This window comes from Chamaea fasciata, unplaced genomic scaffold (assembly GCF_029207755.1).
Source record: "Chamaea fasciata isolate MVZ Bird 193981 ecotype frontalis unplaced genomic scaffold, bChaFas1.0.hap1 SCAF_28, whole genome shotgun sequence".
NCBI lineage: Eukaryota > Metazoa > Chordata > Aves > Passeriformes > Sylviidae > Chamaea > Chamaea fasciata.
In genome coordinates, this window is record NW_027094113.1 from 2394886 (window position 1) to 2409989 (window position 15104).

General features: G+C 58.4%; 1 protein-coding gene across 2 annotated transcripts; it reads right to left on the reverse strand.

Annotated features, from left to right (window-relative positions):
- Positions 1-851: 851 nt before the first annotated feature.
- On the reverse strand, positions 852-11122 carry ARRDC2 (arrestin domain containing 2). 2 transcript variants are annotated; one of them, XM_066205557.1, is made up of 8 exons: positions 10653-11122; positions 4141-4207; positions 3899-4046; positions 3458-3560; positions 2936-3192; positions 2675-2834; positions 2277-2428; positions 852-2191 (listed from the first exon to the last, which is right to left on the reverse strand). In XM_066205557.1, the coding sequence occupies exons 1-8, from the start codon at positions 10906-10908 to the stop codon at positions 2138-2140; spliced, it is 1197 nt and encodes a 398-aa protein (XP_066061654.1). In that variant the 5' UTR covers positions 10909-11122; the 3' UTR covers positions 852-2137. The 2 variants fall into 2 exon arrangements, with proteins under 2 accessions (XP_066061654.1, XP_066061653.1); XM_066205556.1 differs by lacking the exon at positions 10653-11122 and adding an exon at positions 5263-6018.
- Between the last annotated feature and the right edge of the window lie 3982 nt (positions 11123-15104).

The window sequence follows — 15104 nt, forward strand, 5'->3', positions numbered from 1 at the left end:
AATTAATCAGAGCACCAGGGATGCCAAATAAAAACCAGATTTGAATAAAGGTTGCAGGAGCACCAGCTTCTCCCAGGCAAACACAGGGACAACTTCTCTCCCCTGGCCCAGGGCAGGAGCACGTGCTCTGATGCAGCTGCAGGGCTGAGCAGCTCAGCAAACAAAAAAAATAAATAAAAGGGTAAGGGGGGGGGAAATCACATTCCAGTGGCAGTATTTTTAATCAGCACAGTCCATGGAAGAGAAAACTAAAGCCCCATTTCAAACCCTGCCTTGCATGCGCCAAGATTTGCCGTGCCCAGTGGAGATGTGGAGCACAGAAATGCTGTGAAAACCCAAATTCCAGCCCAGGGAAGCAGGTGAAGGAGCCTTCCTGCTCTTCCCACACGGCAGCAGCTCCCAGCCAGCACAGCATGAGGCTGATCCCAACCCTCCTCGGGACTGGCTGAGCCAAGGCAGGAGTGTCCCAGCTCGCAGCTGGACCTGCTGGGTCCCTGCCAGGCTTCCAGGATGGAGGAGAATGTCTGTCCTCCAGGAGCCTGGACACAAACAGGAAGCAAGCGTGGAAAAATACAACAGGTTTGCTCGCAGCCCTGCATCCCAGGTAAGGGGAAAAGTGCCAGAACTGCACAGATGTGGAGGAGCTGGAGGCTCAAGGGACCAATCCTGCTGGGGAGCAGTGCTGGCTGAGTGACCCAGTTAATCCCAGTGTAGAACTGGGTGCAGGGTAGAGCTGGGTGCCTGCCGGGCAATGAAGAGAGGCCAGGGAGCTCCCCCAGATCCCAGCAGCCACAGCATGGCTCCAGAAGACGGGAAGCAGAAAGAGGAACAGAAAACTATCCAGGCATCAGTTTGGTTTTAAGAGTTTATTACAGACAAAAAAATTCCCCACCAAAAAAGTCGTACAAAAAGAGTAGAGACAAAGAGTGGTCATTACAAAAGTGTTCACAGATAGAAAAGACTCATCTGAGCAACCCCAGCACAGAGCCCAAGGCACGCTGGCTTTGGCTGTGCACGGCCAGGGATTGTCTCAGTGAGGGAATGCAAAGGTCCTCAGCCCCCAAACTCTGCTCAGGTCCCCCTGCAGCGAGCGGGGTCAGCCCCTGGCTCCTCACCACAACATCCAGCTCACCCTTCCCACACTGCTTCCCACCCCACAGAGCACAGGTTCCTGCTGCGTCCTCACCCCACCAGGGCCCCCGACCCCTCTGTGGGTGCAGCACCAAGGACTCGCAGCCCCGAAGGATTTATCCCAACTCCACATCTCCCATCAGCACCTGTGGCTGCCAGCAGCCTTAGACTGGGCTTCCCCCTCTCTTCCCTGGCCACCAGACACAGCTCCAACCCCCTGTGCTGGTACCACAGTCTGGGGCTGGTTTCAGCCCCATCTTCGGGGAGGCAGCAGCACACTGAGCACGTTTGGGTGCTGATGCTCACGAACCAGCTTTCCTGTTCTCAATAAACAGCACCAAAAGACTGCCACAGATCATGAATTCACCTCCCAAGTCCTTGTATCAGCCCTTGGAGGCCTTTAGAGTATGGTTAAGTGGCTCAAACCATTCCCCCCCGCAGGTACCCACAGGCTTGTGGCAAAGATTATCAGCAGCGGCTGAGCCCTCTGCTTCATCCAGCCAGAAAAGGACCTTTCACTGCCTTGGGGACCTGCAGTCCTGGTGAGCCACAGGTGAAGGGCTGCACCTACATCACCCCGGGGCCCAACCCTGAGCGCCATCCAAACATTCTCCAGTAATCCTGAGAAATGCCTTCAAGCTCCTGTTTTCCACACCAGGAGCTGACAGGAGTGTTCAGAGCACGGCACTGCAGGCAAGCAGAGCGCAATCTCTGCTCATATTCCCCGTTCTAAGCCCGAAATCCCAGGACAGTTCTGAACCCTGCGTGTCCTGCCCGGCCACACACGGAGCCGCTCTGCACCGCCAGCCTCTCGTGTTCTCCTGCCCTGCCCGGGGCCACGGCACCACGCTGGCTCTGGGCCCGTGGGACAGTCCCCACAGGAGTGGCCGAGGGCTGTGGGCGGGTCGGGGTCTCATATCCCCATTTCCAGACCCGAGTGCCGTGAGGGTGCACGCTGCCATCCCCAGGGATGCTCACGCTGTCACACGCGGCCAAAGCGCCTCTCTCAGCAGGTCATGCAGCGCGGGCGGATGTTGTCTGACGCGGGGTTTGGATCCACCTGCAGAGCCAAGGCCAGAGTCAAACACCTCAGCAGTGGCACATCCCAGCCGCCAGCAGCCCCCCAGCCCAGAGGGATTCATCACCTCTGAATACAGCGGAGGTGGTCGGAAGCGGAATTCCTGGATGTAGGCGAAGAAGGGACCCTCCAGGATGTCCCCGAGTTCGCTGCGACACGGGGGAGCCAGGCTCTGCTCGGCCTCTGGGCTGGACACGACTGCTGAGTACTCAGGAGGGGCTGAAGAGAAAGGAGAACCACATCAGGGAATAGCAAACACTCGCCATAAATGGGGGACACGCAGGTAAAAGGGCTTCAAACCCACTCCTCCCCAAACCATCCCAGGTCCCTGAGGAAGGAACCCAGGAGATTCAGCACCGCAACCAAAAAATTATGTTTATAAAAAAGTAAAACTGGCCCAGTGGAGAACTTTGAGTCTCTCTGTCCTGAGCAGGGGGTTTATCCCAGGGAGAAGGAGATGCTCACCCTCCAGCTGCTCCGGGATGGTGCTGAGCCAGTCCAGGTTGACGCTGTACTGGCTGCTGACACTGGAGGTGCGGCTCCCGAAGGGATGCAGAGGGATGGTCCCGATGACAAGAGGCAATTCAAGGAGCAGCTTGGACGTCCCAGGAATATCCACACAAACCTGTCGAGACAGAGAGCAGCAGGGAAGCTCAGCTGGTGCTGTTTTCCCAGTCTGGAGGGGCAGGAGGGAATTCCTGCAGAACTCCTCGGGAGCTGCCTCACCTTCAGGGAGTATTCCACCTGGATGATGCGGCACTGGAGGATGGACGGCCCCACGGGAGGGATCTTCAGCGCCCGCCCGTGCCACACCTCCCTCTTCCCAGCTGGAATGGGGTCCCCAGTGATGCTGGTCACCACTGACTTCTTCTGCTTCTTGGTGCCCCGGGCGATGAAGGTCTGGGTCTGGATTATGGCCGCCTTGGGCACCACGGCGCGGCTCGTGCAGTTGTCGATCTCAGCAAAGATGGGGATGACCTCACCTGCCAGAACAGACACACACGTGTTGGAGGAGGGGAGGCAGAGCCCAGTCCTGCCTCAAGGAACTGCTGCACTGGGGGTTGGCCACGCTGCCTGACAGGGCAGGCACATGGGTTCACCCAGGAGGAACATCCCAAGGCCGCTGCCCACATCAGGTGCACGCACTGAAGCTCTGATTTCCTGCCAGCTCACAGTGACCCAAACCCCCTCCTCCGGGCTCTGCCCCAGGGCCCACTGAGGTTCAAGGGCCCCAGCACCTGGTCTCACCTGGGGTGTAGCCTTTTCGGTCAATCTTGGCAGTCACAGATACTTGGCCACGGTTGCAGTACCAGGCACGAGCAAGTTTCTCCTTAGCACCTGCCTGGGGAGCCTGGAGAACGGGAAATATTTAGGCTATTTAGTAACTAAGGATGAAACTCAAAGCAATCACCTCCCTGGCACCAAGAACCTGCCGGGGAGCATCAGCAACTTCTCAGGTATCTGATGCAAGAAGCTGTTGCAATGCATTAAAGTTTCCAAAAGCAAAGAGGCACAGCTGACCTCTGCCCAGCCCAGGTAATGCTGGAGGGCACAAGTTACAGGGGGGAACATTCCCTCTGGAAACCAGGCCTGCACTGTAATGCTGAAGGGGAGGCAGACACCTTCCCCAGGGGCTTCCTGGGTAAGTTTTGGATGCCAAAGCCCTGGGGTGGAGCAGGGGGAGCTCACCAGCAGTGCAGGGGTGTTTATGTCGATGGGTTCAATCACAGTGAACTCCTTCTTTGCTTTCTTCACTGTTGACCAGGGTCTGTGCAGCTTGGCCTTCACCCAGTAGCGCACACTGCCATGCTTCCCCTCGAAGGAGGTGGCCAGAGTCCTGGGCACAAGAAACAAACAATTTCAGAAGGGTTTTGCTCAAAAAAACCCCTCATTTTAAGGATGTCCTCTCCCCCCAAAAAATGCCAACTTACTCAGGGAGCTGGAAGGTGAAGGGGAACTCGTGCCTTCCTGCCTGCAGGACAGTGGCCTCACCATTGTCTGTGGGCAGAACAGATTGAGGAGGATTAACTCCTCCTGCAGAACTTCCTCCCCGGGCAGTTCACAGAGATGTACAGCACCCAGCAAGGGGCAGGACAAGGGCACAGCAGAGTTTCTGCCAGGGCTGAGCTGCAGCAGCTGTGACACAGGAGCTGGGCACTGCCTGCATTCCATGTGTCTGCAGACACGCACTGCCCAGGGGCACCTCCTCGGAGAGCTGGGCAGCTTCCCCAGGAGGGCTCTGCTTCATCCTGCAGCCACCTTGCTGCACAGCTTTGGAGAGAGAGCCCAAGGTGCCCAGCTGGAGGGCAGTGACCAGCCAAGCCCCCAAGCCCCTCAAGAGTTTGCACCCCAAAGTTGGAGGGGATCTCAGGGGATCATTGAGGCCAACCGCTGGAGCCCAAAACAAGCTCCTGAACCTCCACAGTTCTCCAACGCTGCTTCCCTGCCATGAACAGCTCAGAGAAAAGGGTTGGTCTTGTCCCTGACCGAGGTGCCCTGCACAGCAGCAGAGTGCAGCGGTGCACCCCGAGATTTCGGGGTACACCCAGAACACGAGGAGCCTCCAGGGACCTACACAGCCCATTCCCAGAGCCCTCACACCCTAAGGCACCCCATGCACCCAAATTTCAGCTTCTTGATGTGTCACACACCCAGCAGCCAAGCTGTCCCCGGCACCCAGATTTCTGCAGTTTTGGGGTGCCACGCACTCAGCATCGGCGGCTGCCCCAGGCACCCAGATTTCTGCAGTTTTGGGGTGCCACGCACTCAGCATCGGCGGCTGCCCCAGGCACCCAGATTTCTGCAGTTTTGGGGTGCCACGCTCTCAGCATCGGCGGCTGCCCCAGGCACCCAGATTTCTGCAGTTTTGGGGTGCCACGCTCTCAGCATCGGCGGCTGCCCCAGGCCCCCAGATTTCAGCCGGCTGGGGTGCCTGGAGCACCCAACAGCCGGGCTGTCCAGGCTGCCGCACACCCGCGTTGCTCCAGCCCCGGGGTGCCCGCTGTCCCCACGCCCCGGCTCGGGGGGTGCCCCCGGGGCGGGGGATGCCGTACCTGGCGGTGCCATCAGCGTGTCGCGGTGGTTCAGAAACTCCACCTGGTCGCTGTAGCTCTGCGTGTAGGCGGTGCTGGAGCCGGCGCTGCGGGACTCGGTCCAGTGGACGCGGGCAGCGCCCACGGCCCGCAGCCGCAGCGCCCCGAGCCGTGCGGCCGCCGCCAGCTCCAGCACCACGCGGCCCGACACCGCCTGCCCGGGGCTGAAGGCGGCCGGGCCGTCCCGCTCCGCGCCCTCCAGCACGATCGAGAAGCGTTTGAGGCGATCGAAAATCATGGCGCGGCTCAGCCCAGACCGGCGCGATGCGGTTCTACCCTGCCCGGCGCGGCTCGGCCCGGCTTTAAGCGCCCGGCGCGGCCGGGGGCGGCCCCGGCGGGGCGGGACGGGCCGGGACGGGCCGGCCCCGCCGAGCTCTGCAAAACAAGGCAGGGAGCATGTGCGGATCGGCCCCTCGGCACGGCTGCCCACAGCTCCCCGGGGGGGTTGGACCGCGCGGTGCCGTGTCCGGTCCCGGCGGGGCTCCCCGGCTTATCGCGGCGCCGCACCGAGATAGCGCCGCGGAGACGTGGGCTGGGCAGGGGGCTGAGCGCTGCCGGTGCTCGGGGGGTGAGCCCCTGTCTGCTGCCGGGTCCTTCAGTGTCCCCTCCCCAAGACTACCTGAAGCTCCCATCCTTGGCCCCCAAGCCCTTCTCTAGCTTCTGTCCTTGCTCCACAAATTTCCCTTCCAGCTCCATCCTTGCCCGCCCCTCCCCCCCCAAATTTCCCCTCCAACTCAATCCCTGCACCCCAAAACTCCCTCCCAGCTCTTACTCTTGACCCTCAAAATCCCCTTCCAGGTCCCATCCTTGACCCCCAAACCCTTCTCTAGCTTCTGTCCTTTCCCCATAAGTTTCCCTTCCAGCTCCATCCTTGCCCCACCCCCCCCCACTTTCCTCTCCAACTCAGTCCTTGCCTCCCAAAACTCCCTCCCAGCTCCCATTCTTGGCCCTCAAAATCCCCTTCCAGCTCCTAAGCGTGCCACTCAAACTCCCCTCCAGCTCCTAAGCTTGCCCCAAAAATCCCTGTCTTTGCCCCCCAAAATGCCCATCCTTGCCCTTCAAAATTCCCATCCTCGACCCCCAAGCCCTCCTCTAACTTCCATCCCTGCCCCCCAGATTTCCGCTCCACCTCCATCCTTGTCCCCCAAAACTCCTTTCCAGCTCCCATCCTTGCCCCTCAAACTCCCCCTGCAGCTCCAATCCTGACGTCCCACCCCATCATCATCCAGGATCCCCATTCCCACAGCCATGGGCTGTGGCCGGGGGGGATGCCTCACTCCAAGCCTCCCTCTTTCCAGTGCCCCCATTGACCCTCATCCTTCCTTCCCCATTCCCAGGGCTCGGAACAGGCCACAGCTGGATCTGGGCTCCTGACACAGCCCGGCCAACTGGCGCTGATGTCTGGGACATCGCTTTGCTAAGTTCTAAGAAATCAAGAACTGGCTGGGATTCAGCTTGTGCAACAGGGTGAGCAATCCTCTTCGCTGCACTTGTTAACCAGGCAAGTGCCAGTTTTCCACCAGATCCTGCTGGGATTGGTGTCCAAAACCCAGTGATAAATTCCTGCCCAGGCAGGAGCAGCACAGGGACTCGCTCCATCTGCAGCATCCCTGGCTGCCGGTGCTCAGCTGGGGTGAATGAAAGTGTGGAAACTGAGAACTGGGGATTCCCAGGGTGGACATCACCATCAGCAGTGCCCAGAGATATCGTAACAGCAAGGAGAAAGGAATGTGTGCCCCCCAAAAGGGTCAATGCAGCCTTCGAAACTTCCACTTTGGTGATGGTTGTCGCGTTTGCGGAGCACCAGAGCCCTGCCCCCTCAGCACGGGCCGGGGATAAGACAGAACAGGCACTAAAAACGTTACTCAGCATTTGGCCGCCGAAGTTTTGGGGATTTTTGAGTTGCTCCCGGCCATGCCGGGCAGGACCTGCTGTGCTGAACTCGACTGATCTCAGCCACTTATAAAACGAGCTGGGCTAAAGCCTGGCACTGCTTTGGCTGTTTCCAAGGCCGGACTGGAATTGTCTGTCTCCCTCCCCAGGGGAAGGGGGCTGTGGTTTGTTTTATATGCACGACCATTTGCTGCCACGGGCAAACATGAATCATAGCAAACGCTGCGGAGGGAGAGGGAAAGGAGGAAGGAAGGCACGTCACAGCACGAGTTAACTGGTGACACCGGCTCTGGGAAGGCGCCTGGTGTCCCTGCAGTGACATTAGAGGTGGGGAGGCTCTTGAGAGGGGCTGGAGCCTTGGCTGGGCCCCTCTCTTTGCTTGGCATCATCCTCCTCCCGCCTGCCGGCACACACCCCTGGGCCGTGACTCAGCCCTCGCCCACGGGATGCGGATCCCTGCAAACCAAAACCTCCTCCCGTGGCAGCGCACGCGATGCCCCCGGCTGTCCCCTCCACGTGGGGAGGGAGGGCAGCCCCTCTGGGACCTTTCTGGGACCTCCGCACCCAGAGAGGGTCTCTCCCCTCTGCTGGGATCTCCAGACCCTGTGGGAACACAGCCAAGGGCTTTCCTTTCAGGAACGGCGCTGTGCCCAAGGCAAGCCCGGCCAGGCCGGGCACAGCGCTCGGGGCACGATCTCCAACTCTTCAGCCCCATCTAGAGTCCGGCCAGGCTGGAGCCGCTCCCAGCAGGAGCTGACAGACACCCTGCCCGGCCCGTGGGGGCTGCACCTGCCCTGACCCGCTGCTGGGACCTGGTGGCTTCTCCCCACCGAGCCCGGAGTCACACGAGGGGCCCTGGACCGGCAGAGAGAAGGGAATGCAGCAGGTAAAGAGGTGAGGCAGCAGCCCAGTGTGGGGGTGAGATGGGACAAAGCAGAGCCTGGCACAAGCACGGGCCCCCAGGCTGAGGGAGCAGCTCTGTCCCTGCCAGATGTGGGACTGCTGTGTGTGGACAAGGATTAAGGTGCTGATTGAGGGACACCCCGCAAAGGAAGGAGAGCCCTGATGCCATAACTCTCCTGGATGTCTCCATGAAAATAAAATGGCTTCTGGATGTTTGCCTCTCGCCAGGGCAGGAACTACACCTTTGGGAAGTGCTGCAGGGTCCTCGGACAGAAAAGATCACCGCACAACAATTATTTACGTTCCCTAGGGCACCCTCCCGTCACCCCACAGAGAAGAGTCCAGGGCTCTGCTTGTGCTGCCTTTGCCCATTAAACCCCTCTCTTTTCCTTTCCTCCTGCTCCCTCTCTCAGATGATTACACAACACACGTTTAAAGGCCCTGCCTGAACATCCTTCTTGCACACTTTTTTCTTGTCTCTCAGCGCAGCACCCCGGTGCCAGCACTCACCACCCTGCCAGGAAACTGCAGATAAACTCAGCTGAGGGGAGAGCAGAAGGGAGGGCGCTTATCTGTGCCCAGCTTCCCTCCTCTGCACTGCCTTGTTACCATGACAAAACCTGCATTTTTTAAACACCACGCAGACACAGCTGATCTCGTGGAGAAGCTACAAGAAAGGAGCAGTCACAGGGACTGACTGTCGGATGGTGGCACGTTTCTCACCAGCTGACATCAGGCAGGCCCTCACGCTGCTGTTGGGGACAGAACAGGGGACAGCAGGATCCACAGGAAGTTATTTTGGCTGCAGGACAGCCCCTCTCCGCTGTTCGCTCCCTTAAAACGCCCTGGTGATCACACGTGTCCTTCTCACAAGGCAGGAAAGGAATCTGTGTACGGACAGAGACAATAAAATCCCAGCTCCCAAGTTCTGGTGAGGCTCTCTGCCCCCCAGGCAGCCCAGCTCAGCTCTCCCTGTGCAGCAAGGGAGGGTCCAGAGCCATCAGCTCCGAGGTACAGATGTGCAAGGTGCCTGTGAGGCCGAGCAGCTCCTGCAATTCCTGCAGCCCTTGGCCAAGTGCCCTTCCCCACATGGCTCCTATCACACACAATCCCAGCAGCACGATCAGGACGTGCTGGCAGCAGCTCGTGGCTTCCCTACAGACATTCCCTGCAAGGATAATGGGGGATAAAACTCACCCTGTCACCTCAGAGCTAACGAGGACCAAGTGCTCAGGACCTTCGCTGCTGGTCTCCAGGGCAAGGGCTTAATTGTAATTTGGACACTTTGTAGAGGTGCAGCTGCCAAGGGGACATCCTTAGGCACAGCATGGAAGAGTTGCTGCCAAAAGACAGAAACTCCAGAGCAGTGCAGGTGTTGGGAGCAGATGGCAGGGCACAGTCATCCAGAAATAGAGAAAATTACCTTCCCAGTGCAGTCCGGAGACAGGAACACCTCCAGGAAGCCAACTCAGGTCCTCTTTCCATCCCTCCAATTTATTCCTGCAACGCCTACATTTGCCAGATTGGGCTGGCACCACTCTCTGGGTTGCATTTGGCCACTGACACAATGAAATGCCCTCAGTTTAAATCCTACAGCCATCTCCAGGGCCGGGCATGCAGGCCACAGGTAGAAACAAGGCCGTGAGAAACAGGGAAAGGGGGAGGAAAAGCAACAGAGGAACGGCTGTGACACTGTTATGGGAGGGGAGGATGAAAGACATGCATGTTCCTAAGAAAAGGCAGAGTTAAGGAGTGGATGGACAGTTGAGACATCCCATATCCCTCAGCTCTGGATCATTTCATCCCCAGCACACAAAGAACGGCTTGTGGCATGCAAGCGGCTCATCCTCTTGCAGCAGATCCAAGCAACGTGCCAGCTGGGCACGCGGTCCCAGCATCAGGGACCCGAAAACAAACACTGGCTGAAGCACTAAGTGCTCTTTCCACACTTGTGAACAGACACTCGTGTTTGCCCTTCCCTGTGCAAACACAACAAAAGCCACAAATCTCTGGTGCCCTGGCTTTGCCAGCAGCCTCCTGGAAACCAGCAGGAGGAGAGAAACCCTCGGCTGAGGTGAGAAGAGGGGCAAACAGCCCTGGGGTGGGTCGGCAACACCCACAAGGGCAGAGGTTCCTCTGAGGGGACACCTGCAGCCTGAGGGGGTCCCAGCCCACAGCCTGGCACACAGACCCATCCAAAGGAGTCCCAACACCACACCCTGACACACAGACCCATTCGAAGGGGTTCCGACCCCACAGCCTGGTGTACAGACTCATTCAAGGGTGTTCCAACCCCACACTCTGGCATAGAGACCCACCCAAGGGGGTCCAAAACCCCACAGCCTGGCACACAGACCCATTCAAGACCCACCTAAGGGGTTCCCAACCCCACGCCCTGGCACACAGACCCACCCAAGGGGGTCATAACCCAACACCCTGGCATACAGACTCATTCAAGGGTGTTCCAACCCCATGCCTTGGCACACAGATCCACCCAAGGAGGTCCCAGCCCCCTTCCCTGGCGCAGACACCTGCCCTGGGCGCCCTGGGCTTACCGGGGATGAGCTGGCAGCGGCGGTACAGGAAGGTCTGGCACGCCGTGTAGTCCCGGTAGACGACGTTGAGGCCGATGCTGCGGCTCTCCAGCCAGTGCACGGCGGCCATGCCCCGGGCACACACCTCCAGCGCCCGCACCCGCAGCGCCCCGCGCAGCTCCAGCTGCACCCACCCGTGCAGCAGCTGCCCGCTGCCATGCGCCGGGCCATCCTGCAGCCTCACCGCCAGCCTCCGCACCCGCCCCGGCGGCCGCATGGCTGCTGGCCCTGCAGCTCCAGCAGGCTGCTGCCTGCCTGCCTGCCTGCCTGGAGCCTTCCAGGGAAAGGAGGAAGAGAAAAGGCGACACCAAAAATCCCTGAATTTATCCCGGCTCCTAGCTGGCCCCACCCTGCAGGCCTTCCCGGGGGTTGGGCTGAGCCCCTGTTTTGCAGCGATGCTTTAGCGTTGACCTCATGTGCGTGAGGTTGACGATGTGCCCGGGCCGGGGCCGCGGTGACGAGGGACGTGTTTTTAAACCGACCGAGAGAAAAAAAAAAAAATGATTTCATCTTATCTCTGAGTCACAGACACTGGCGACGTGACACCGGGACGTGCTGGTGGCGGCGCGGGCAGGGAGGGGTGGCACACACACCACTGGCACATTTCACACAGCGGGGCAACCAGAGAAAGCCTGTTTGGCCTTCCCACTTCAGGCATTCCTGGGGCACTGCTGGAATGGGAAAGGAGTTTGGAAAGCAGAGGCCCTCACTCCAAAAGCCAGCTTTGCTTTCCGTGTCTGAGTTGCGCTAAAATCCACATGAAAAAGAAAATTAATGATCACTGAGACCCCCCGGCAACAGCTCTCCCAGCCAGCTGGTGCCTCCAAGGGTGATTCCACCACTTATCCCCGTGGCTGTTCCTGCAGCAGCACAGGTGGCAATGCCACCTCAGGGTCACATCGAAGTAATGGGGCAGACCTGGAGCAGGTGCAAGTCCCTGTTACTCCACCAAATGATGCAACTGAGGTGCTTGACTGGAGGCGTTCAACCACATGCCAGCATGAGGGACTGATGTGAGTGCCTGTGTGCGCTTGGAAAATGTGAGTGCACGGCTTCTTTCAGGCACGTGTGTAGCAGAGACTGCCCCGTTCCTGAAAAATAAAGAATCAAATCCATAAAGTAAAGTACAAGGCTCGTGGGCCCAGGCACTGCTCACACACAGACTGAAGCAGCTGTGAAACTTCACTGCCCCCGTGCTCAAAGGATCCCGAGGAATCAAACCTGTGCGCGTGAAAAGGCTGAGAAGCGCTTGTGAAGTGGCAGCTGTACCACCCTGCTCACTCCACCCCCAAGGGAAGGGGCTGACCAGCCCCCACCGATCCCTCTGGAACACACCTAGATCCCAAACAGAGTTAGTGCAAGCTCAGCAGTCAGGAAGCCCATGTGAGTGACCAACTCAACAAAAAACCCAGGGCTCACCTCTGGGAAAACAGCCCACTCATCACAAGCTGGGCAGAGCTGCCTCGCTGTCCTACTGTTCACTGACCTTTGGTTGCAGGCCTTGACACCAAAATCCAAACAGATAATAAGGGAATATCCCATCCCCCACACAGCCCTGATGGTGCCTCTCAGCTCTGTTTGATCTCCTGCTTCTCCTCTGTGCTTCCCCCACCCCTCCTGCTTGTTCCACCCCGGGGCCTGCCCAGAGGCGCTCCGTGGGTCCTGCAATCCTGAGGGATGTGTCACCCACGCCTTTGGGCTAATCTCCTAGTGTTTATTCTTGCTGTCACAACACCTCCTTGTGTCCTCATTCAATCTGAGAAATGGATGTTCCCCGTGACAACACACAGACGGGCCAAGAGCAGAGCACAAGGACGGCTCTGAGATCCCACGCCGTGTAGGCAGCTCAGAGTGCGTCAGCAGTCGCTGGAGAAGGGAGGACATCACCTTCCTCTGGGGACAGGGCCCTTCCAGGGTCCCCATGGGGACACAGCTCACTTGGGAGTTTGCCTTTTGGATTTCAGCGGGCTTCTGGGCTTGGGCGTGAACTCGCCTCTCTGCTCAGCCCTGCAGAGGTTCTGTGCCCTCCTGGGCAGCCCCCGGGATGAGTATTTCATCTGAGGAGACAAAGCAGCTTTCAGCTCACTGGGATGGGGCTGAGAAAGGGGCAGGTGGCACCACTGAACCTGGCAGCCCCGAGATCTGAGCCCTGTGTTGTTACCTAAAGTGTCACTCCACCCGGGCAGCTGCAGCATCCTCTGTCTCCGGTACCAGGCAGATTCTCAGCTTTCTCTGCTGCTGGTGCAGAGATGTTTACCCTGCCTGGACAGCTCTAGCCGTGACAATTTTCCCCCTCTGTCCCTCTGTGGGGGACTTCAGTTACCTTCTACCTCTCCCCAAAGTTCCCTGGCTTAGGGATTTGGTTGCCTGTCCTTCCTCTCCCTTCAAAATATTTCTCGTCTACGACTCTGCTCCCACCCGAGGCTGGAGCAGACAGGGTTTGGTGCTCACTGGTCCATCTCAAGTAGCTCAGGAGCACACTCCAGGGTGGGTTAAGGGGGGGCTGGAGCTTTGCTGGGTATAAACCCACTTCCCCTGTGGTTAATCCAAGCCTATTCAGGCTGGACCTGCTGTAGCACATCTTTGGGGAGTCCCTCTGCTGCCTGTGTGGCGCCAGCATGGCTGGCATGGTTCTGACACAACTTTCATCTGCTGACAGATGGAATCAAAGTAAAATTGGAGGCAGTAAGTTAGGAGGCAGCAGCAGGAAAGCTCTGCAGTCACAGATACCTGTGTGCATTTCCCCTGAAGAAAAGGCCGGCTCTGCCGTCAGCACGTTGCTCAAAACCCTCGCCCAAACAGAAAACAACTCTCAGGGTGAGGAGGCAAATGAAGAAATTCACATGGCGGTTACGGGAATATCACTCCATATGGTAGTTATGGAGCTGCTCCAGAAGTTGAGGGCCAAGGAAAAGGCCAATTCAACTGTGGTCTGTTCCACATTTAGTAAATCAAATGGCTTAATCACAGATCCATGGCAGGAAGGGACCTCTCTCTTAACTGCTGGAGAAACAGGAGGCAACGTCAGAGGAGGAATTTCTTAATACCTTCCATGACCAGCTCTCACCACATCCCTTCCTGAGGTTGCATAAGCACAGCTTTTGATCAAAATCCTTTCCTGTCTCCCAAAAATAAATGCAAAACAACTTTTAAAAACAAAAGTAGCGATGGAGAAAGATCAAGACATTGGTTCATGTCCCAGAAATCATTAATTTTATTCATTTTACGTAATGAAGTCGCAAAGGGATTGACACCAGATTGCAGTGAGGTGAGTCACGAGACTGTGGAACAAGGATGTGGTGCATCAGGTTGGGATAACTGCAGCATCTGAGGATACAGCAAGTGTAGAACAATCAGAGTCACTGAATATCCCAAGTGGGAAGGGACCCACAAGGATCTCAGGTCCAGTTCCCAGACTGGAGAAGCTGTGCAGCAAAAGTTTGGCTGGGAGTGGCTCTGCTTAGTGCTATAAACGTGTTCCATGAAATCAGATCGATTTACTCAAAGGATGATTTACTCAAAAGCTTGATTTACTCAAAAGGTTCTTCCCCCCGAGGCTGCTGGGGCACTGCCCAGGCTCCCCAGGGAATGGTCCCAGCCCCGAGGCTGCCAGAGCTCCAGGAGCGTTTGGACAACGCTCTCAGGGATGCTCAGGGTGGGATTGTTGGGGTGTCTGTGCAGGGCCAGGGGCTGCACTGATGATCCCTGTGGGTCTCTTCCCACTCAGGATATTCTGGGATTCAGCTATAAAAATAGAAAGCAAAACATCGACGTAGCTCTCACAGCTTTAATTAACAGCAGTGTGAGTGGGACTCCGTGCCCAGCCACTGGACCCACCGGAGCCCGGGAGGGGGCGGGCGGGATCCACGTGCAGAGTATGGAAGGCGTGGGAGGATGGAGAGAGCCCGTTTCTGTCTCCACACAGAACGTTCCCCTCCCACCACTCAGCCGGGGGCTGGGAGGTCTCTAAAGGTGGGACAGGGGAAGATGTCTCCGTGTCCCAGGTGATGATGGGGATGTGGAGATCTGTGCGCATGTGAACACAGCACTGTCGGGGCACAACGAGGACCACAAGGGCCTCTTAAACTTGGGTTTCTCAAATTTCTTTGACTACTCCCCGGCCCGGCACCACTGCAGCTGCGGGGCCGGCAGAGAACCCCCCGGAACGGGGAAACCGGGGGTGAGACGGAGGATTCACTGGAGGGGAGCGGAGGCCGTGAGGGGCACGGACAGCGGGACCCAGCCCCGGGCAGTCACCGTCCCCGTGCGGGCACCATCCCCAGGCGAGCGCCATCCCCGACCCGGCGCCATCCCCGGCCAGGGCCCGGCTGGGCCGGGGGCAGCCAGGCCGCGTTGCCATGGCGACAGCTCCTCCTCCTTCCCTGCGTGCCCCGCGGCCGCACGTGACGTCAT

Bases quoted from the DNA above. Each gene is read 5' to 3' on its own strand.
- ARRDC2 (XM_066205556.1), bottom strand. From the start codon at position 5,539: ATGATTTTCGATCGCCTCAAACGCTTCTCGATCGTGCTGGAGGGCGCG. The intron at 4,208-5,262 runs GTACGGCATCCC...TTCTGCCCACAG, and splicing joins CACGCTGATGGCACCGCCAG to ACAATGGTGAGGCCACTGTC. The intron at 2,835-2,935 runs GTGAGGCAGCTC...CTGTCTCGACAG, and splicing joins AGGTGGAATACTCCCTGAAG to GTTTGTGTGGATATTCCTGG.